At 44.7% G+C, this 23,577-nt stretch overlaps 1 protein-coding gene across 3 annotated transcripts in view; it reads right to left on the bottom strand.

The window, feature by feature from the left end:
• Positions 1-417: 417 nt before the first annotated feature.
• Positions 418-23,577, bottom strand: part of XPNPEP1 (X-prolyl aminopeptidase 1) — a 66,028-nt gene continuing 42,868 nt past the window's right edge. For all 3 annotated transcript variants that reach the window (XM_037804623.1, XM_037804625.1, XM_037804624.1), the window contains 14 exons: positions 19,213-19,308; positions 17,120-17,201; positions 15,431-15,641; positions 13,880-13,969; positions 13,242-13,292; positions 12,005-12,063; positions 11,767-11,844; positions 9,930-10,001; positions 8,747-8,807; positions 7,301-7,370; positions 6,224-6,397; positions 5,426-5,502; positions 4,141-4,239; positions 418-971 (listed from right to left, as the gene is read on the bottom strand). In XM_037804623.1, the coding sequence (XP_037660551.1) occupies positions 846-971; positions 4,141-4,239; positions 5,426-5,502; positions 6,224-6,397; positions 7,301-7,370; positions 8,747-8,807; positions 9,930-10,001; positions 11,767-11,844; positions 12,005-12,063; positions 13,242-13,292; positions 13,880-13,969; positions 15,431-15,641; positions 17,120-17,201; positions 19,213-19,308 (1,346 nt within the window). In that variant the 3' untranslated portion in view covers positions 418-845. The remainder of the gene's footprint in view (positions 972-4,140; positions 4,240-5,425; positions 5,503-6,223; positions 6,398-7,300; positions 7,371-8,746; positions 8,808-9,929; positions 10,002-11,766; positions 11,845-12,004; positions 12,064-13,241; positions 13,293-13,879; positions 13,970-15,430; positions 15,642-17,119; positions 17,202-19,212; positions 19,309-23,577) is intronic.

The raw sequence follows: 23,577 nt of genomic DNA, 5'->3' as shown, positions 1-23,577 counted from the left end.
CAAGTCAAGAGAGAACCTGCGGATGGTGGTTGCAGGCAGCTGCCATAGAATGCTGTCTACAAGAATGGGACAGTGAAAGTGGTGGCAAATGGGTGAGATGCCTACAGCGTCTCCTAAAGGATGGACTATGGAAGACTGTCACTTTCAACAATGTAAATTTTTATTGTTGTTTCTCGTATGTTACTTTTAAAATCAGAAAAAACAAAGATAATAAGGAAAGTAACAAAATAATAGGTTTTCTAAAGAAAAGAAAAAAAGAAGTTCACAACCCAAAAAAATGTGCAAGGAAGCCAGGTTTCTCTCCTCAAAGGGGACCTTCCACCCAGGAAATGCCTGCCACCAAGGCCGCCAGCAAGGAAGCTCGGCTAGCCTGACACGCAGGTACAGCACAATGAAGAGAGAGACAACCAGACAAAGCAGTTTTGACGTTTTTATTCACTGATCATAAATACAGTCTCATGAGCATGAAGGTGATCAGGAATGCTGTTCTAGCACCAGGAACGGGACCACCGCAGAGCGCTCACTGTTTCACCCTCACTGGCCAGAGGACACCCTGCAGCTGCTCAGGGCATCTCCCCGATCCACTGACCAGCTTTGTGGGGCCCCTCCTTCTGGTGCAGCAATTTTATTCTTGGCTCATTCTCAACAATTAAAAAATCATAAAACTGAGTGTTTGCAAGAAAATATCAGAGAGAATAAGAAGATTTTTGATTCTTCTTAGAGTCTAAAAATAAAAAGAAGAGGTAGGGAGGAAAGAGAGGAAAGGGGAAAGATGTCAGGGGTCTGCCATGTTTCTTTTCTTCCTTTCCCCAGAACATTTTACAAAACCAAGAAACACGGAGGTATTAATGCTTGGAGATGGGCTGCGTCTCTCTGATGAGCCACTCGAGAGCTTCCTGGCGGCCCTGTTTCTGCAGCTCCTTCCCGATCACTTCCCTACAGGTCAGGTGGTAATTGTTGAGCCATTCACACTGCAGGGGAAGAAGGGCAGACACAATAGTCACCATCATCACTTTACCAGAAAACCACACAGGCAAACAGCAAGGGGCCCCACATGCCAAGGATACCAGTTGACAATAAAGGTACACAAGATCCTTTCTCCTTCTTCATGGACAAGGGATTTCCTTTTGTTCTATTTCCTGTCAGCAGGGTGAGCAGACCACAACATTTACAGTGAAATGCTCCCTGAGAAGTCTACACGTGTGGACTGGAAAAGACTGCAAGGGAACCACTGACACCTGGAGGCAAGCCATGCCTTTGGGCTTCCCTAAGTGCAGAGTAACTGGTAACCAGGCATTCGCTTTGACAGGACCCTAGAAACCACACCCACGGACCATTTCAAGAGTCCGGTTCCTACTGATCAGTGGGTCTCTAAGCCAGTATGTCCTGTACCCACTCATGTGACCTCATTCCCTTATACATAAGGCATCTCTTGGGGGTGGCAGAGGGGAAGAGGAATCCTGAAAAATAGCCCTGGATTGCTAGGAAGACTCCTGCTAAGAGACACTCCTGAAGCTGTCTTGCCAATGCATGGAGTTTCCTGTCCTGTATCTGCTGGCAAAGTTGAATCAAGTAGGATAAGCCAAGACCGTGGTCTGCAGATTGGTGTTGGAAATAAGCTTGACTTTCAACCAAATTTGACCACCCCATCAAGAGACAAGAAGGATGGGAAAGGAGGTGCTAACAAGGCTTGCTGCCTGGGTGGGAGCTGATCCTTCCAAAGAGCTAATGGCAAAAGCTGGTAAAAGGCTTAAATCTCCCCCTCAAGGGGGAGTGGGTGGCAGGGATGAAGGCTGGAGTGAAGCAAGTTTTACCAAAAGGAAAACAAACTGCTTTCTTCACTGTCCATGAAGCAGTACTGACCAGACACCCAGCTGCAGTGAGGCTGGCGAGAATGATACCATCATTGGTGTGACTGCTGCATAGAAGCCAAATGCCATTTGGGGAGGCAGTGACGTTACAGAAGGGCTGGCTTCAGGGACTACGGTCCAGACCAGGCTCCAAAGCCCAGCAGAGAGGTCAAGATGAGCACACAAACCCATAGGTATTGAGGGCAGACAGATGGGGCGGTGCTGCCAGTCAGCTCCGACCCAGACAGGGCTCCAATCCCTACTGAGGAGAGCCTAATGGGCCCTGCTAGAAATTAGGAAGGTAGCAGGTGGGGGTGGTAGCTGAAGCAGGCAAATTGTACTGTGTCAGCAGCAAGGCCAGGCAGGGAGACAAGGCAGCAGCTTGGTGCCACCCTAGAGCCAAGGGGAAACTCCCAAGGCCCTTCTGGTTGACTGAGAAACATTCCAAGGACTCTCACGGTCCACTGGCTGCCCATGTTCATGTCGGACCACAGTCCTCTGCTGCCATCTGGTGACAAATGATGGGAATGCAGCCCAAAACCTCCCTAAAGTAATTGCTCAAGACAGACTGGGAGATAATGGCACTGACCTGCCCAATGGACAGAACCTTGTGAGGTATGACTGCACCTTCTAACAAAACGAAGTCCCGGACTTTTTAAGTGGTATATGATAAAGGGACCCCTTTGCGAAAAAGAAATAATAAATGAAACCGTATTCTTGGTGTAAAGCTTCATGTGTTAAATATTCTTCTACTATTATTTGACAAAAACTTGCTTGTAATCCCCCAAATAAGAAGATATGATGGGCCCTATAAAAATTAAACACCCAAAAGAATAGCCCAAGGGAGAAATGCTTCCTTTCCTAGAATTACTGTGTAGGAAGCTATAGCCTTGAGTTTCCCTGAGCACAGAGTGACTATAACTGGAGGGTCCCCTTCACCTAAGCCATCACTTACAGGGGCTGCAGAAAAGCCCCTGGACCACTGGAAGGACTCTTTTCCCACCAAAGGGACACACTGGAAACTGCTACTGTGCTGTGTTTCCTGTCCTGTGTTTGCCTACAAAGCTGAAGGAACTCGTACCAGCAGGGCCCCTTTGGGTCCTGTGGGTGGGAACGTGAGGCTGAACCAAGGGCACTGATGGTCAAATGGAGCTGCACAAGCACAGAGGAAAGCTCGGCATGAGCCTGCGGGAAGAAAATGACCTCCCTGTCACCATCTGTGAGCTGGATAAGGCGGAAGAGGCTTCTAGCAGGGAGAATCCCCTGCCACAGTTTCTGCAGAAGGGGGCAGAGGCATTCCTCCTGCTCCTCCGTCCTTGGAGGCACTTTCCTCTAGTGCCACGTGCAAGGCCCAGGCGGACCCCACTGAGGACAATTTCTTGCCTCTAGAAGCAAAGGCCCCTGGGATGAGGCCAATGACAGCCTAGAGGTAAAAATCTTTTATTCCTAGAGTAACCCCAGCCGCTTGGCCCTGTCTTTGGCTCCTGCCAGTCATGTGCTTTTTGCCAGGACTTCTGACCACCTGCCTTGCTCTGCCCTCTGGAATTGGGGTCCTTCTGGCTTCAGTCTTCCTGGATTCTGCCCACTTTTGACCTTAGTTTCTGCTCTGACCTTGATCACCTGGTGATCCCTCAAGCCTTACTCCAAGGTCCCCAGTCAGCCACCTCACCTGTTTCTGAGAGCCTTGGGGCCCACCTACAAAATAAAGGGGTTTCAGGCCCTGTAACTCTCCAGCCTGGACTGGCCCCCAGCCTCTGGACTTGATAAGTAAGCAGAGCCACGCTCCTGGCTTTGTAAAGGGTTTCACCGCCCCGGAGGAAACAGAGTAGCAAAAGAAAGAGGTCGGTACCACCCGTCTCTTCATCTGTGCAGAAACCGAACATACAATAATGGATTTTGTTTTTCATTTCCTTAATGTTTTATGCAACAGAGGAAAACAATCTGGTATATGTAGTGGCCAAGATCCCCTGCCATCTACCTGGCTTTTCGGAGGGAAGACACATGGGGCCATGTTTGCTAAATACGCCTCAGTATAGCTATGGCTCCTACCCTCCTGGAAAGCAATCACATACTACTGTCACCCACAAAACCCTACAGCTCCATAACAGCGGGGGAGCACAACTAGCTCTACCCTACAGTCCAACAAATAAGGAAGAGCTATTATGGTCCTCAGGAGACCTAGGATTTTCAGACTTAGTTGACCTAGACCTGAAATGAGAATGGGGTAGAGAACTTAGGGTGGCTCTTCCCCAACCCCTCACACTTCTGCTCCCCCAAGTCTTCCCATTACCTCTTTGTCTGTAAGAGAATCCACATCTATCATTTTGGTCTGTATAGGAACCAAAGTTAGAGGTTCAAAGGTCAGGCTTCCCCGGTTATTGAAGTTATACTGTAGGAAAAGGAAGAAAGAAGCTTTTAATCCTCTTTACCATGGAGACAGACCCACCATGAGGCCATACCCACCAAACATGCCACCCCGCAAAGCCAGGTGTAATGGGATAGAGTAGCTTAGCTGGTCACCATTTCTAATAGGCAAGCGAGGAGCACGATGAAGAGAGCCGATGCCACTTTCCAAGGAGCTGCCCCACTGCGCAAATGCAAGCCTGTGCCATCAGGAAAACCCAAACAAAGGGTGTTGAGGGTTCACAAGGCTGTCTACTGCAATGGACAGGAAGCAAGGGCAGGGCGTGGGAGAGCCTGGCCTCAGACACATCTTTGGTTTTGATTCTCAAGACTTGTGGGGATAAGTCCTCCAAATTTTTATAATAGTCAACTGTGTGGACTGCCTTGACCCCTCCACGTGGTGTGGAATCAGCTGAGGGCACATAAGAGCACTCTGGTTCGCTGGGGCAATGCTCATTGAAGAATCTTTGGGAGGGAAGCCGGAGGCCTCTTTCAAGAACAGTGACTTCAGCTTGGAAACAGAGAGCAGATTTTTGCAGTCAGCTTCCTTGCAGGTTTACAAAGTGACTTCCCTTTGAATATTTGATTTCCATAATCACCGACAATGGAGGAGCAGATCTTTTAAATAAAGTCTAGTTACCTAAGACCCTGGGGCTTCACTTGCCTTTCAGACCAGGCAGCCTAACCATCTCTTATTGCCTATGGGGCCTGACATATGGTGTAACAAGGTTTCTCAAATTTGCCTGATAAAAAAAATCACCTGGGGAGTGTGCTGAAATACAGCTTCCCAAGCCCCTGCCCTAGAACTGATTCAAGAGCCTGGGAGGGACCTGAGAATAGGCCCCTTTAACAAGCTTCCTGTCCATTGCAGGGGAGACTTCAGGACTACAAGCTACCTCTAACAAACACAGATCCCCAAATCATGTCAAGCACAGGCCTGCCTGGGGCTCCATGAATTCCAGTTCTGAGTCCCAGTTCATTAAAGATTTTCTTTCTGGCTTTGCAGGGGAGGAGAGTGAGTTTTAGGAAAATCCCCAGTATCAGGGGAAGGATGCAGCTCTGCTACTCAATAGCTCCTCTTTGACCCCAGAAGGGCATGCTCTTGGCCTCAAAGACAAAAGCTGTCATCTTCCCCAAGTGAGGAAGGAAGGAAATGAAAAGTAAACCCTCACCTTGGTCTTCACAGGAACCACCAGGACAACATTCTCAATACGAATTCCAAAAGCTCCATCTTCATAATACCCCGGCTCTAAAACAAGCCAAACCCCCAAATGAGACATAGGCAATGATGAAAATGTACAAACAGAGAAGAGCTTTCACTCCTGAGATGACAGCCTGATGTAGTCTGGTCCCAACCCTGGCCCTGAAGGACAAAGAAACAGGTGAAGGGCCCGCTCAATCCAGGTGTGAGAGCCCGGAGATGCCTGCTTCTGCCAGGTGGCCACTTTTAATAGGCACTTGAGGTACAGAAAGAAAGGCCCCCAAGTTCCTGAAAACTGGCTATAAGGTAGGGAGCACAATAACAGGGGATCCATTAAATAAATTATGGTGCATATCCAAAAGAAACAATGATGCCAACTTTTAAATATATTTACAAAGATTTGAGAATAACATGAAAAAGGCAATATATTAAGAAATCAGAATATAGACCATATGTTCACTATGATCTCAAAGATACATATACATGCATAAAAGGCAAAAGCTAACACATCAAAACATTGTCATGTTTCCCCTGGATGGTTTGATTGTGAATGATTTTTATTTTCTTCTTCATACTGCTCCATAGTCTTACTTTTCCTAAAATGAACACATGCCACTTTTATGAGAAAAGCCTGTTGTTTAATTCAAGGTGACAAGAGGGGGAAATTACTTCCAAATTACCTTAAAATAATTTTAAAACAAAGAACAACAAAGAGCCTTCCAGTGAAGGCTTGAGGACCCAACACACCCTCTCTGTGAGGGACACCTACCGTCAGTGACAACCATGCCTGCCTCCAAGGGCTCATCAGAAAATGTTTTATAACTGATGCCACAAGGACCCTCGTGAACGTTCAGAAAAGACCCAACACCATGTCCTGTTCCATGCAGGTAATCCAGGCCAGAATCCCATAAGGCTGAGCGGGCAAAGGAGTCAAGAAGGTGGCCTAAAAAACACGGAAAGAATCACTTGATATTTGTACAATACTTCTCACTTACACTCTGGAGATTAGATTTATTATACTTGGCTCCGGAAGGTAAAACAGAAACCAATGGACAAAAGTTATTGGAGAGTTCAGATTTCAGCCCAACACAAGGCAAGAATTCTAATGACCCGCACTCCTGTGGAGGACAGCTCCCCAGTCAACATCAGCGTTCACTCTGAAGGTGAGGGGCATCTGTGCAGGACGCTGATGAGAGGATGGATGCCTGCAGCAGACAAGGGCTGCATTAGATGGCATGTAAGCTCCCTTCCCAGCTCTGAGAGCCAGAGGTTTCAGAATTAGAGTCTGAAGATGAAATTCTGAGCAGACTGCAAGCAGGCAGACTGGTATGACATATGAGGAAACCAAGACTCAAGAGAGATGAATGTGTGCCTCATCTAACCAGATTCAAGGCCAAGGTCTTGACTCCCAATCCAATGCCCTCGCCATCAGTCCTCAAGCAAAGGGGTGTGTGTATGTATGTATGTATGTGTACATATATATATAAAGCCAGGATGCCTGTAAAATAAATCCCAACAGGATCCTGGGAGGAGGCAGTGGCCAGCACCAAAGGGCAAACAGGAGGCTCCACCAACTTCCACTCAGGCCCAAAGGCCTTCATGCCTGGTTTCCATCCAACACCACAAGTGGTCAGGAGAGAGAGGTACACAGCTGACCAGATAGCTGAGTCCTAAGCCTGGCTCCTTGGGAGGCCCACTGAGTTCAGTCAGCAGGCCTGGGAGACTTGCTCCATTCAACACTCCACTTGCTCTGGCTGGGCCTGAAACGGGTGGAGGCTGACACAGCAAGGAAAAGGACTAGTTCTTCCATTCAAACTTAGACACACTGACAGAAGGAACCACCTACCTTTGGTTCCAGTTGGGAAAACAGCTGCACTCACAGCTATGTGGCCCTTGAGGACATATGTGAAGCATTCCTGCCAAAGAAAAATCAAGGGGCATGTTACGGAAGGGGAACAGATGTTTTAACCCTATTTTCTGGCCTGGCCATGAGATTAATTTTCCAGAAAATCCTGAAAGTAAATTTAGTGTAAGGCAACTGTCTGAGAGATGACCCCACAGCACTTTACCTTGTAGGGAACATTCTGACACACTCTATGTCATATGAGCCTTAGAAAGCCTGGGAAGAGTAATAAAAAATACCAATGGCACTAGCTATCACTTCACTGGGCAATTCCCCTATGCCAGGTACTGTGCCAGGCACTTTAATTTTAATCCCATACTTCAGAACATAGACACCACTGCTAGCCTCACTGCAATTAAGCAGCTTGCCCCACTCCTGCAGTTCAAAAGAGGCAGCATCTGGCCTCATAACCAGGCAGTCTTGCTTTAGTGCCTGTGCTCCTTCCCACCCAGCTGTACTGAAGGGGATCTCCTACTGCCCACATCAGAAAATGACTGTCCGGAAGGTTGCATGGCTTGACAACAACATACATACTCCTCAATCCAGTCTCTTTCCACAACACAAATGAGTCACATCAAAGGTATTCTGGACCCAAGGTCCAAACTCCTCTAACATGCCAGTACCCACAAACAGACAAGGCAGGCAGCAAAAACTCTGAAATCTGCCCTCACTGCATCTCACAAAACCTTCTTCCTTGGAAGAACCACCTAAAGGTGCTCCCTTGGGAAAAAAGATTCACTCAGAGACCCAATCAACATTCACTGAGCAGTGACTATGAGCTAGGAACTCACTGGGCCCTTGGACTCTTCAGTATCAGCCTGGGAGGTGAGTACTTTTGTTCCCATTTTCATAAATAGTAAGTGACTCATTTAAGGTCATGGAGAAGACCTGAAGCCAGGTCTCAGGACTCCTGGTAATGATCTCTCTACCTCACAGCTGTTTCCTGATTTCTATGCCAGACATACCAGAACCTCAACCGTGTCTGTCACTTCAGAGGATTCCTAGAGAGTTCAGCCTGTAAATAGGAACACTGAACTGAAAAGAGTAGGGGGTGCTTTCAGAATCATGGAATGACTCTGTTTGTAAAGCTTATGGTGCACTACCCCACCCCATCCCCAAAAAGATTTCCTGACTCAAGAGAAAGACCAAAGCTGTTTAAACTTGAATCTGAGTGGCCATGATCTAAACAAAATGCTTTTAACATTTCTCCAAATGCTTACCCTCCAATAATTAAATGGACCTCATAAAGCAGAGAAGCCTGACTCCACAGTAATGAGCTATTTTACTATGCACCTAATAAATTTTCTTTTTCATACAATCCCTTTTCATAAAAGCAGTGCTTTTCTTAAGAAAGCAGAGGCCCTCTCAGGCTTTTTGCGTCCACCTTACCTTCTCATAGGCCCTAGGGGTCCCAAAATGCATGGTCCGGGTCACATCTGTTGTTCCATCCCTTCCCAAAAGAAAAGACAAGTCAGTTTTCAGTCAAAATAAGTTTCTGCTAAAAAATGAGACAAAGTGTGAATACAAGGAAAGCCTAGTGTGGTGGAAATGGACTTGGTCAGCCCCTGACACACAGTCTCTCAGTCTACAATGCAAGGGCTGTTTCACAGGAGACACCATCACTGGGGTTATGAACCAGTGGGAGGAAGAGAAAGTAAATAGGGGACTAACAAAAGAAGGCTGAAATCCAATTCCTTCTGTTAGGATGGCAAGGCAGTTTACTAGACAGAGGCCCTGAAAATACTGAGGTGCATCTCTTAGAAAATCCTCATAGAAAGGATAACTTCCAGAATTCTGCCAAAACCCAGAATTCCATTACCCAAGTGATCCCAAATTTGCTCTAGGCTGTTAGTATTAACACCAACCCACATGTACCAAGGCTAAATTATGGTTTTCATGTAACTGGCTGAGCTCATTTCTTAATCAGGTTCTACATCAGTGACAGTCCCAAGTGCAGTGGGGAATGGACCATTAAAAGGCACTGCTCTGGGTCATCTATTAAAGCACTTATACATCCCATGTGCTCTCTTATTGCAGACACCTATTCTCACTCCTTCTGATGGATCCCAAATCAAGACTCAACCAAATCATAGGTTCTTCTCTGAGAAGCTATACTAGAGGATGACTGTAGGGCAGCAAGATATGACGAAGGAAATTCAGGAATTCAGAAGCAGCCCTCTCTTCTCATTCATTCATTCATTCAAAATTGATCCCTTATTTCACAAAGCCCTGGGGCAGCTGCAAGTACAGGGAACTGGTGAGCAGTTTTATGGGCTGAGGCAGAAGACTTTCCAATGGTTCCACGAGTTTGCATTATTTCACAGTTATTAATTAATATTTAACAACTCCCTGCTGGAAACTAAACATTTTAGTCCTTTATGGGGACAGAGACATAACTGGGCTATTTCAGCTAGGAGTGACAAAAGGGACAAGACACAGGAACAATTCCCTCAGTGGCTGGTACAGAATGAGATCACCAGCTAAGCTTTCTTGGCTGGAGTGTGGCTTGACCACCCACTCAACTGCCTCAAGTCAACTCAGTCAAGTGCTAAGGCAATTCCTGTTCACTTACTTGTACTGAGCGCCCGAATCAACGAGGTACACCTCATCCATGGACAAGGTCCTATTCGTCTCAGGGACTGGCCTAAGAAAGTTAATTAAAAATTATTCCACACATGCAAACACCTGGTGAATCTGGGAAGCGGGAACCCAAGAGTTCCTTGTATTATTTTTACAACTTTTTTATAAGTGTGAAATTCTGTCAAAACTTTAAGTTACCCCATAAATTAATTATTTTAACTAATATTATCTTTTACTGTTCAAAGACTTAGTCAACCTATCCCCCCAAATAGATAAAGAACTCAAGGGAAGGAAGAAGAACTTATATTTCTTTATATTTTCCTATATTTGTGACTGGAACAAAATAAGGTATCTCAGAGAAAATTGTAGGAGCCACTAAAACAGGAATGGTTAGAATCAATAGGATCGAGCTAGAGTCCTGGGGCCTGAGCCAAGAGCAGCGTGGAGTCATCACTGTGCTCACTTGTCTCTGGGGCTCCCAGACCCCTGCCTCAACCTCCTGCTCCCTCCTTCAGTCCTGACCCCACCAGGTGCTCCCCACTGGTCTCCCAGACCACCAGACAAGCAGGGGCGGATGTCTCAATTTGAAAGAAAAACAAAGGGCATTTTCTGAAAAAGAGTATGGACCATGATGATCTTAGGCTGGAGCCCTTTTTTTCAAATGAAAGTGAGATATTTTTAAAAAGCAATCCACTCTCCCCAGACGCAGGCCCGCCCTCCAGGGCACCACGTCTAAGCAGGCTTCCAGCAGACCACAATGAAGAATCTCCAAAGGAGAAGCAAATTTTGCCTCTTTGGATCAATCATATGAAAACTTCTATAACAGCCAGAAAATTCATCATCTAAGTTAAACATGAGCCAAAAACTGAAGTCCCTCTGATAATGTTGGAACAGAGGCATTCATGTGAGAGATCTGTTACATCGGGTCTGTCTCCTACATGTGGCTTCAAAATCTGCCCCAAGGCTAAAAACAATTATTAAAGGGGGGAGGAGGATCTGTACCCAAGTACAGCACACAGACAGACAAAATGTTCTTTCACTGACTCTGCACATCACGGATGGGAAGCACTGGACTCAAAATGCCCAAGGCAAATGGTTTAAGCTGGGCGAAGATGAAGCTAGAATCCAATGGCCAAGCCTAATTACATTTCCCATCATCTCCACAGGCAGATTCATCAGTCCTAAACATACCAGTGCCCTCTTGTCTCATGGTTCTGGGATACTCAGTTTTTGGGGTCCAAGCGCTCTTTTAGATTATCTGATAAAATCCCCATAGACTGGGAGGTCAGACTTCCAGCCCAGGGAAAGTGGAGAGAGGAGGTCTGATTATCTCCCTACCCATACAAACCCACAGAGAGCACCACACAAACCTCGAGATAAAAGTTTTTTTGTTATGGAGATGATGGAGCTCATAAGATGTTTGGACTAGTCCATCAAGAAGGCTGCTGTCATCAGGAAAGAAAAACACTAAAAAAATTCTGATCCTCAAGATTCAAGGGCTATGAATACAAGTCCTGCAATCTCAGAAACGAAAAAGAAACAACCTGTTTTAACTGCATTTGGGGTATCATGGAGAATGCCAGCATCATACATCTGAGCCTAAAGGGAAGCTCCCAAAAGGCAGAGACTTGGGAACCTAGAGAATTAGAAAAAGACAACTTCAAAGAAATAACAAATCGGGGCTGGCAAATTTCCCCTAATTGTATAGTCTTAACAGACACACAGAGGTGGGCAAGGGGGGCCTCTGGCAAATAATGTCTCTCCCCTGCTCAGGCTTCTCTGCAGAAGCAGCGGCAAAGCAAGGCAGCGTGCTCCTCCGCATGCCTTACGCGTAATGAATGATGGCGCCGTTGGGTCCCGTACTGGAAATCGTTGGGAAGCTCAGGTCCACAAAGTCAGCCTGTTGTCTGCAACAGAAAGCCCAAGGTTGAGGGGTGGGGTGGTGATTGCCCGGTGAGAGCCCAGATACACACAGCACAGCAGCTGAGAATCAAGGCCCTACCAGCCTCATTTAAACCCACCATGGAAATCAGCCAAGGTTCATGGGTCCCCCAAACCAATCCTTACCTGCGAAATTCCTCAGCTTTGTCAGCAGCTGAGATCTCTGTCACACCTCCTTTGGGAACCTACAAGGAAGTTGCTTATGTATCATCTGGTGAGATAAATTAAATGCATGTACATGCTTATGCATGGTGAAAGGCGCAAGTTAAAAGCTTACTTTTTCCTCAATTCCCATATCCTGTTCAATCTACAGTTCAGAACTGTTCAGTCTACAGAACATAGTTTATGTTTTATCTTTAGCAGGGAGGGATTTTCCAAAGGCTCTCCCCAAAATGATCTAAACTAGGAGAGTTTCTATCTATTTAATTTTTCACTCAACTATTATGGCTCAGTATTCATATCCTAAAACCTCCCAAAACTTAATACATCTAAGTTTAAAAATTCAAAAACATCCCCTCCTAGGAAATCATTCTAAGAAAATCACTCTAAAGAAATAAAAAAGACAATTGCAAAGATATTATTGCAGGGTTACTGATAATAGTAAAAAATTAGAAAGAAGCTAAACATTGAAAATAGAAAAGAAGTAAACCAGTCTAGCCACTAGACACAGTCTCCATTCAGATCACCTTCTAAATATTCTAAATGTTCATGCTATGATACTACCAAGAGAAAAAAATAAAACACAGAATCATATCTGTACGCTGAGAGATGTATAAAAAGATACATAAACAATAACCAGAAGGAAATATGGTGAAACTAAGGGCAACATTTTCTCCATTTCCAATGTAAGCTACTTTTAAAGTGTTGCTTATATAATAAAATATTTAAAGGGAACATGATATAATTTAATAACAGCACAAAGAAATCACTCTTCTGCCAAATACATGGAGTGAAACAGCAAGAAACTAATGGCCAAGAGTCAATTTAATATAAAAAGTTTCATGGCTTAACATGAAGCTCAAAATATACACAAAGATCTTTTTCTCCTAAAACAATCCACTTGTCCAAAATATTATCATAAGGGTCATTTTCACACAATGAAATTCCAGTTAGCTACGAGACAATTCTCTAACCCAAAAAAGATCCACTGTGTTAAGAATTTCTTTCCTTATCCTTACTACTGTTTTCTACAATTAAAACAGAATTTTTAATTGTACATACACCAAATTTCCAGAAAGAACTTTTAAAAGAGCACAAAATTAGATCAAGATCCTAGACCTCATGGTCAACAGAGTGTGGAGTTAAGAGACACATGTAGATGTTTCTGGGGTAATTTATATCCATATAATTAAAAAGAACCAACCTCCTTCTCCAGCCAGTTAAAGAGTTCACAGAGGGCCACAGCATCTTTAATCTGTGCAAACAATGGAGACATTTTTCAAGTTATTACTGAAATGAGACAGCCAGATTCAGAGTTCAGCCCTGCAGAGCCCTGATGATAAATGCGACACTGAGAGGGTCACAAACCATCAGAAATCAGGGCTTTACACATGGGCATTTCCTGCATGCCGTCTGGCAGTGCTCCCCATTGCCAGGGGGAAGGGTTCCTCCACGATTCCACAGTAAAGACACAATCAGGAAGGGGCCCGTCTTAGAGCACAGTTATTTTCTGAGAGGGCTGGAGTGAACCAGGAAAATAGGCCACTGTCAAAAGCCATCTCTGGCTCCCAGATCTTTCTAGACCCACCTTTGGCCTTGAAACACAATCTAGGCCCTTTAAAAGAGGTTCATCATCATCATTATTACCATCAGCTACACTATCATCATCAGTATCTCTTGTGTTGTGCATTATACTTTGTATCAATCTGGCCCATCAAGAATCTCAATTCTTTCTCTCACAAACTCTGGAAGGCCAGGAGGACCAGGAGACTGAGCCCAGGTGAGGGCACTAGGCCTTCTGCCCACCAACACCCCTTCTTCTGCAGAGGCTGCTTTACTCACGTGGGCTTGCCTCATGCCTCCTAACTCGGCTGAATTCTTCACAGCTTTGGAGATGCAGATGGGGGTGTAAGGCATACAGCAGCGATGATCCTAAGGGCAAAGAACAGTGGTGCAGAAAAGCAAGTCTGGCTCCAGTCATCCAAGATCAAAGCAACCACTTCAACACCCAGCGCATCACACTTAAAGCAACTCATTTGAAGAGCGCCTGTGCAGAACCAACCAGCTGTCCTCTGGGGCAGAAGATCTCAGGGAAGGGGCTTGAGTGCATCAAAATGGATAAAGTACATCAGACATGATATTCTTTTTCTACCTGCCCCAGCACCAAGCTCTTTAAGACTGCTGGCTGCCAGCCATCAGCAAGATATGGCTCCATGGATGGTGGTCAGAGTTCATTAACCAAAGGAGGCTTTTCCTGCTGTCTGGAGACATGCATGGCCTAATGAGGGTGGTCTCCTGCTCCCTCCCTCTACATGCTCAGTGATCATACCTCAGCTACTATTCATGGTCTGAGAAGACCCTTCCCAATTTCAGAATAAGGTAGAATCCAGCCCTGTGTTAGAGGGAGGGGATCTTTTCCTTGCACTTGCTTCTTAAAGGACTGTTACTCTCTTCACTCTGATTATTCTCTCCCTCTCACAGACACAAACTAGAGAAGGCAGGTGTTGTTCCATACACAGTGTGACAGTGGCAGCAGTGCACTGGCAAGGCAGGTCTCCAGGCCAGTATGGGCTCTTCCCAGGATGGACCACTGGTTGATGGAGAAGAGCATTGCTGGGCTTGCTGAAGGCCATGCACAAGGCAACCAGAGGCCCAGGGGCCCAGGGAAGGACAGTAGAAAGGGCTACATCTAAAGAGGCCCTAGATTCTAGTCCTGCTCCAGGCCCTAATTAAAATGAGGGGACAGGTGTCAGCTGCTTCGCACCATACAACAGGGTTCAGTAAAGGGTGAAATTATCACTACCATTTGAACTTGGACAAATCCTCCACTCACCAAGCCTCTCGGAACCTCAGGTCTCCTTAGCTATAAAATGCAGTGTGAGAAGGAGTAAAGAAGTGATTCCCAAACTGAGGCACTGTCATACCACATGAACGACTTTGCCTTAGCTGCCTATTCCCTGTAAGCACTTAAGACTTTCCTTTAGACCATCCTTCAATCAACTTAGTTTATTAAATTCAACTTTGTCTTAAGAAATAACTGTTATAACAGCATGGTCTCCTCTGCTTGTTACATTTTTTTTTTTCTGGCACACACTAAACTGCTGTTAAAGAAGACACATTTTTTAAAACATCCTGAGTATGAATGTATATCACCCAAAAGCATCACTTGTGCCACTCTCTGGAAAGGCTAGGACCAGAGGAGTTCTCAGGGCCCTCAGACTCTCAGACTGGCTCCAGCCCAAAGGGCTCAGCCAAGGAGACAACTGTGCTGATCCGACAGCCAGTTCTGGGATCTGTCAGAACAGCCTCTGCCTCAAAGACAAGGCTGCAAGATGCCCGAGTTGGGAGGGAGCTGACAGCTGGAGCATGGCAGGGTTTAGCAAGGCCACTAACCTTGGGGATGGCCTCGCTCACGGCATAGCTGGCCTTGTCGCTGACCCACACCTTCTCCCTTGGAGAGAGGTCAGCACATAGGGCCTTGAGCTCGCTCAGGATTGATTTGTATGGAACCACCTGGATTCTGTACTCGGCTTCCAGGCCCGAGTCGAGAAGCAGGTGCTCCTTCACATTAGGGGCGTCTATGCGGTCACCGTCAATGAAGAGCCTGTGGAGGGGCCAGAGCAGGACAACAGAAAAAGAGGTGATCAGGTGAGGACATGGCACGTGCGCGGGCACACACACACACACACACACACACACACACAGCTCTATCCCCTGGCACTCAAAGCCAAGTAGCTTTTCCTTCCTCCCTTTCCTTTCCTAAATCCTACTCCCCAATCCATGTTCCCTGTCCCTGTGCATATTGTTACCATCCACCCAATTCCCCAAACTAAGAACCTGGGCATTGTTTTCCTAAATGGTCCCCTTCCTCCCTTCATTAAGATCTTTGGCTCTGCAGCCTAAATCTGCATCCAACCTGTCCACCTTTATCTCTATCCACCCCCCAGGCTGAGGCCATCACCATCTCTCATCTGGATTAGTGCCACAGCCTCCTAAGGGTCTCCCTGCCTCCAGCCTTGCCCATCCACCCTATTTTTCACAACCCTAATATACTTTATGATTTTTAACTCTGATCATATAGCTCCCTCTCAAAATTCCTTCAATGGCCCTCACTGCCCTTCTTGATGTGGCCCCACTCACCTTCCGGCCTCACATTCTGGTAACGACCATGCTGAAACACTCAAGGCTTCCATACGAATTGTGCTCTTTCCTGCCCAGAGCCTAGGAAATGCTGTTCCCTCTGCCTGGATCACTGTTTTCCCACACACACATATCCTACTCCCAACCCCACACCCCACTAACTCATATTCTTCCTAGTTTCTGCTTCAATATCACTTTCCCAAAAAATTTTCTCTGGCCCCCAAGTATAGGTTAAGCCCCTCTTATAACACCTGCACCCATCCCACCAACAAGTCAGTGCCTGCTATGTGTCTGAATTCCCAAGGAGACTGTCACCTCCCCAACCCTAACCCGAGACCCATCTGTCTGGTTCACCACTATATCACCCAGCATCTGCTAGAGACCCCTGGCATACAGCAGGCACTCAACAAATGTGTAGTCGGAATGAAGAAAGCCATCCAAATAGAAGAGCAATGATGGGAAGGCCACAAGCAGTGCTCTGGAGACATAAATTGCCAATTTGACAAGGCTCGGCTCAGAAGTTTTTCCTGTGTAGGGTATTGTGAACCCATAACTGTATAACTAAGCCTATATACCCCTTTATTCTGGCTGCTACAAAGCTTAGAATCAAACTTGTGGTCTGAACAACATCTTACATCAGGAATTTGTGAACAACCTTACTCTGGCTGTCCTGATACCCTCACCTATTAAATTTTTTTTTTAATCTCATAGTACTATAGATTCTTTCAGAGAAGATTTCAATTTTGGGGGGAGGGAGGGGTGTTGCTAAAAGAGAGGCAGATATAAATAAGTGCCTACTGTTAAGGAATAAGTGCCTACTTTTAAGGAAGACAAGAAGGGAAAGGAAAAACAGGCAGGAAAAAAGCGCATCAGTGAATGTCAGACGGGTCCTGGCTAGAAAGGGGGTGCTGGGTCTCCGAGAGGCTGTGGGGACACACTCACATGATCGTCTCTAGTCCTATGATTGCATAGGAAAAAAATACTGGGTTGTGCTCCACATCTGATCCTCGGAGATTGAACAGCCCTAAAAAATAAAAAAAATAAAAAATAAAAGTCCCTGTCACCTGCCTGACTTGGGATTTTAAAGGGCATGTGGGAGGGGGAGAGAAGAGCATCTGCTTGGAGTTCAGCTGCCATGGAAGGATTTGAAAGATTCTGTGGCATCTCTCAGAAAGGTGGGGACCTTGGTCCTGGTTCCACCACTGAGCTGCAGTTGCTCATGTTCACCACATGATGGCACCAGAACTGTTTCTCATGCCACCACATCACTGTCCCGAGGAGAAGGAAAAGTCAGTAGTCAGAAAGCAGGAGAAATGCCCACCAAAGAGTTGAAGTGGCTGGCCTGGTGGTGACGTGCCACCCTGGCCTTGCAGCAGAAAAACCTCTAGGGCTCCCAAATAAAGGGGAAGGAGCAGAGCATGGGAAATACAACACAATTATTTCTTTTCCCTTCAGAGTCAAACGACCTAGCGTAGAAAAACTGAGACCCACCCACAAGAGTGGCCAAATGAGGCCCTCTCTATAAGGGTCAAGTTAGCCCCATAGAGGCGGGGCTTCCCGTCAGAGGCAGAAAGAAAAGCAGTGAGTCAGCAGGGCTGGGGGCCAGGAATGAAACCAGAGCCCGCGGCCCGCCCATGGTCCAGTCCCCTGGGTGAAGAACCGGCCTTGAGCCAGCAAAACCAGGGGAACTAGCAGAGTATAGCTCTCTTCTCAGAGCTGCCAGCCCCCTACAACTTGCTCTATTGAGGATCAGAGTACAAAAAAAGACCCTATGTAAAAAGTACTATTTTTAGTACTATTTTAAAATAATGGCTCTCAAAGTGAAGCAATGAAGCAACATTTTTTAACTTAACACTGTCACATTTTTTAAAATGATAGTACATGAGGCTGGTGAGTGGGCATTTCACTCATACAATCTTTCTGGCAGGTAAACGGCAAGATGGGTCAAAAGTCTTAATACGCACATACTCTCTAACCCATAACACTACCCCGAAAAGCCATCAGATATAGGAAGAAGAAAATGATCGGAAACAAAGACATAGACTTATACATCAACATTTTGATGGCAGCATATGAATAAAATTGTGGGAAATTGGAAATAACCCAAAAGGCCACCTTTAGGGGAATGGCTAAGTAAATTACGGTAACTACATAATGGAGTATTTAAATATTTGAAGTTACGCTTGTATATACTTATAGTATAATGATACATTGAAAACCCAAGCTAAGAAATGATATATGCATAGTATTAACACGGAGTGTCTCTGGGTAGCAGGATTATGGATGTTTTTTTCCTCTTTTCTTCTCCCTACTTTCTTTCTTTTTTCTGCTTCCTCTATATTTTCCACCTTTATGGGGATAGAAAAGATGGGCCTTTTTCTCTAGTGGGAAAGTAAAAAGATAAGGCAGTGCCTCTTTCAGCTGCCCTGGGCCAAGTCCAGTCAGAAAACAGCAGACAGGACAGGAAGGCTGAACCTGATTTCTTCAGGTTCTAAATGATGATAGAAAGGACTGAACAGTTGCAGGAGGGCAGTTCAAAGTCTGAAGATTGAGAAACTGCTAATGTGTCAGAAGGCTTGGTCAGCAACTTTCAGTTTTCTGAGACAAAAAAAAAAAAATGCTTCTAGAACATTTTCACTGTAAAGATTTTGGGAAACTACAGGAAAAGTATACAGAAAAAAATATCTCCTATGTTCCCACTTCTATGTCTACAGAAAGGCTGACAGACATGAAATGTTTAGAGAAAACGCCCCTCCTCAGAGGTGCCACAGACACTGGCCAGAGGTGGACATCAGCTGCTGGCTGCAATACAGCTCCTGGGCAATGTTATATTCTCCCACATCCCCACACCCCACCCCTGCTCCCTGAATTCTTTCTCCTTCATCCAAATTGGCATCCCTTGTACCCATTGGTCAACACAATCTTTTGCATATTCCTTGGCCACTCAGAAAGCTGAACAGCATGAACACAAGATTCCCAGAGAACCAAAGGAGAGATCAGGTAACATGCCCAGACTGTGAAACCAGAGCACTCACATGCAATCTCATCCAGGGCAGTGACCACAAACCATACGACGTTCCTCTCAGCCATTTTCAACCGAAGGTCTGCAACTTTGTCCTTCCAGGAGATGCCTGCAAGAAACAAACTTGCTTGCAACCCCAGCCCTGGTCGTGAAGACCTTTGGGAACCAGATGGAAGAAACCATCCCATGTGTTGTTAATTAACACCACATCTTATAGAGTGGGTGTTGCCTGAGCAGGCAGGAGACCTGGATTCAAGCCCTACACAGGAGGTATTGCCTCTGTCCAAGAACTTGGCTGTTGCAAGCCCTGATTGCCTCACCAGCAAAATTAATTCATTTGTTCTTCTAACAAATGTCTACGCAACATCTAGACTTGCCAGGCATAGATGTCTGCCAGGCCTTAAGCTAGCCACTGCAGTTACCCAGTCCCTGCCCTCATGGGGCCTACATCCTGAAAGGGAAAATGGACAATCAGTTCAGCAATTAATTTCACTACTATATAAAGATGTATGCAGTAGGGGAAACTCAGGGACCTACAAGAAAACACCACCCCAGCAGAGAGCACTCGCCCAGTCTTAGAGGGTAGGGAAATATCACCCACCACTTTATCTTCCTGGAGTTGAGAGACTCACCGTGCAGTGCTAGGACCTGAGTATTCCCTGCAGTCTGACTAGCCACAACTACCACTTCCAAGTTACCCTTGCCCTGGCAGATGGCCACAGCCTCCATGATGCTCCTCAGGGTGAATCCATGGTCCTCGAGGAGCTCATCCCATTACCACCACCACCCCATCATGAAATGTGCATTTGAAATCAGGCTCCAGCCACCTGTGACATCTGTTGTATTCATCCAGCACTTCGCATAGTGCCCTTCACATAGGAGGCACTAAATGTTTGTTGAGCAAAAGTTTTGCCAGCAACATTCGCTCTCATTCTCTGACAAGCAACAGATCAGAACCTCTGCTTCAGGAAAAAAAAAAAAAAAAATCAAAATACATGACTGGGAAATGTTTACATGATCCTGAGCCACTCACTGGACTCATCCTCCCCAACGTATGATACACTCCGAGTGTCACCCAGGAAAGCAAGCTGGGGACTACCCCCACAACCAAAGACGGCTCTGTAGCTCAGCTTGGGAAGGTCATGTAAGGCTGAAAGGCTTCCTTCCTAGGACCCCTTTGGGCAATCTGCCTATATTCCATAGACATCCTCACCCACCTCTCCTTTCTGTCTCTAGAGCAAGGCTCTCTCCCCTGCAGCCCCACCCCCTAGGCCTCTCCCTCTGCACCCTTCACTGTTTTCTAAATCCACACTTTCAAGTCCCACAAAAGGTTCACAGAACTTGCTCCTTCCCCATCACTATCACACTGGCTAAAGAAAGCCAGAAGGCACAAGATGGGAGTGGGTAGGAAGGTAAACATACAAATAGTGGCCTAAGAAAAGAAAACGGAAACTAGAAACCTCTGGCTCTGAGTCAAATATCAGACACAATAGCATGGCAGTGAGCAACCAGGTGGTAAAGAACTCACCATACCCTCAGCACCCACAGAGCTGCCAGAAGAGCTTGGCAAGAATAAACTAAGCCAATAATAATGTGGATGAAACTTGAGGACATTATGTTGAGCAAAGTTAGCCAGAAACAAAAAGACAAATACTGTGTGGTCTCACTAACATGAACTAACATTAATAAGCAAACTTTGAGAGTTAAAAGCTCTGAACATGGGGCTGGGAGAACCGGACAGCCATAACAAAAAGAATGAAAGAGGACCCCTACCTCATACCCTATACAAAAATTAACTCAAAGTGGATCAAAGACCTCAATATAAGAGACAGTACCATAAAACCCCTAGAAGATAATGTAGGGAAACATCTTCAAGACCTAGTATTAGGAGGTCACTTCTTAGACCTTACACCCAAAGCACAAGCAACAAAAGAAAAAGTAAATGGGAACTCCTCAAACTCCAAAGTTTCTGTACCTCAAAGGAATCTGTTAAAAAGATGAAGAGGCAGCCAACTCAATGGGAGAAAATATTTGGAAACCATGTATCAGGTAAGAGACTAATATCTAGCAAATACAAAGAAATCCTACAAGTCAGTGACAATAGTACAAACAGCCCAGTTATAAAATGGGCAAAATATCTGAAAAGACATTTCTCTGAAGAGGAAATACAAATGGCTAAAAATCACATAAAAAAAATGGTCATCTTCACTAGCTATTAGGGAGATGCAAATTAAGACCATAATGAGATATCATCTCACACCAATAAGAATGGCTGCCATCCAACAAATAAGAAACTACAAATGCTGGAGAAGAGGTGGAGAAATTGGAACTCTTATTCATTGCTGGTAGGACTGTATAATGGTACAGCCACTCTGGAAGACAGTTTGGCGGCTTCTCAGAAAACTAGAGATTGAATTACCCTATGATCTGGCAATTCCACTTCTCAGTATATACCCAGAAGATTTGAAAGCAGTGACACGAACAGATATTTGTACACTGATGTTCATAGCAGCATTGTTCACAATTGCCAAGAGATGGAAACAAGTCAAGTATCCTTCAACAGAAGAGTGGATAAACAAAATGTGGTATATACATCTGATGGAATACTATGCAGCAGTAAGAAGCAACAAGGTCTTGAAACATATGGCAACATGGATGAGTCTTGAAGATGTAATTCTAAGTGAAATAATTCAGACGCAAAAGGGAAGATATCATATGTTACCACTTCTATAACTATCTGAACAATGTAAAATCAATGTCTTATAATATAAGAATATTGGGGACCTAGTGATGGAAAGTAGCTAATGAGGGGGAATGATAGTCTAATATGTTCAGATACGTTAATGATGGTGAGTTAAAAAGTATGGTAATGGATAGGGGTGACAATTGTTTGTTAAGGGGAAATATAAGCACCAGAGTTGTACTGAAGGCAAATAGGAATGAAAGGGATTGTTTAAAGTCATATTTTCCACAGATCAGCACCACAAATACAGATAGGTACTTGCATGATATACTTTTAAGATATGATACTGGCACAGAGAGTTGACAACAGAAGGGTACATGGGAAAAATCTATACATTGTGTACCAGGGACTATAATTAATAGGAATACCATACACAATAAAAGTTTCACTCACTAGGTTTATTTGTCAGAAACTTAAATCCTTCAGAGTGCCCTTATGCCAACTAAGTTCCAAAACCTAGAGGCAACAGCCTCTTCAAGAACATCAACTAGATATGTCCCCCTTGCTTATAAAGTTGACACCCCTTTTCAACATGAACAGGTTAGGCTGGTCACTGCCTAGACATCCCTGAAGATAGGTAAAGTGATTAAACTAGAGAACAGGGTAGCAATAGTCAAGATGGAATTTAAAAAAGGATTATGAATACTGAATCTTTATATAATTCTTTTCCTTAGTTCCTAGGATATTAGAATAGTTAGAAAGAAAAAATTGAAATGGTGGAACTGTAACCCATAACATCCTTTGAAATTTGATATATACTACTTGTTAAACTGTAATTTGAAAGCTATACCTTTTTGTATTTATGTCTGATTTCACAATAAGGAAATGACTGAAACTATGGTACTATAACTCATAATAACTTTGGAAATTTCCTATATATCTACTAGTTAAATTATGTTTTAGAAGATAGTACCTTTTTGCATACATCTTATGTTGCATAATAAGGAAATAACTGGAACTGTGTCATCTTCTTTGAAATTTGCTCTCAACTACTTGTTAAATTGCACTTGGGAAGTTATCACTTTTATGTATATATGTTATATTCTACAATAAACAAATATGATTAAAAAAGCTGAGAACACAGGCTATCAGGAGATAGAAAGAAGGTAGAGATTGGGCATTTGATGATGAAGGAGTATAGAATGTTCAACAGGATTGATTGTATAGATCCAGAAATGGATAGCATAATACTGTGCAGTGGTAGCACAATACTGTAAGTACATTGAACAAAGATGTCTGTGAGTAAAGCTGAAAGAGGAGAGCTAGGGGCAAGTATGACACCAGAAGGAAAGATAAACCATAAAGACTGGGATGGTATAACTTAGTGAAACCTAGAGTAGTCAGTGATGGTGATTAAATGCACAAATATAAAAATGTTTTTACATGTGGGAGTACAAATGAATGCTTGCAAGGTGTTGAAAAAAGGATGGCAATGAGGAAAAGTATAATTAAAGCAAACTGGAGTCTATGGTTATCGGTAACATTGCAATATGCTTCTACTAAATGTAACAAAGGCAATATACCAAAGCTGAATGTCTTGTGAGAAGTGGATATAAGGGAGGGGTATGGGATTCTTGGTAGTGGTGTTATCTGACCTTATTATTATATTGTACTGTAAGGTACTTCATTTTATTT

The sequence above is a fragment of the Choloepus didactylus genome, chromosome 15 (genome assembly GCF_015220235.1).
Source record: "Choloepus didactylus isolate mChoDid1 chromosome 15, mChoDid1.pri, whole genome shotgun sequence".
NCBI lineage: Eukaryota > Metazoa > Chordata > Mammalia > Pilosa > Megalonychidae > Choloepus > Choloepus didactylus.
Note: the sequence above shows the minus strand (reverse complement) of the source record. Positions and strands in the feature narration are given on the sequence as shown.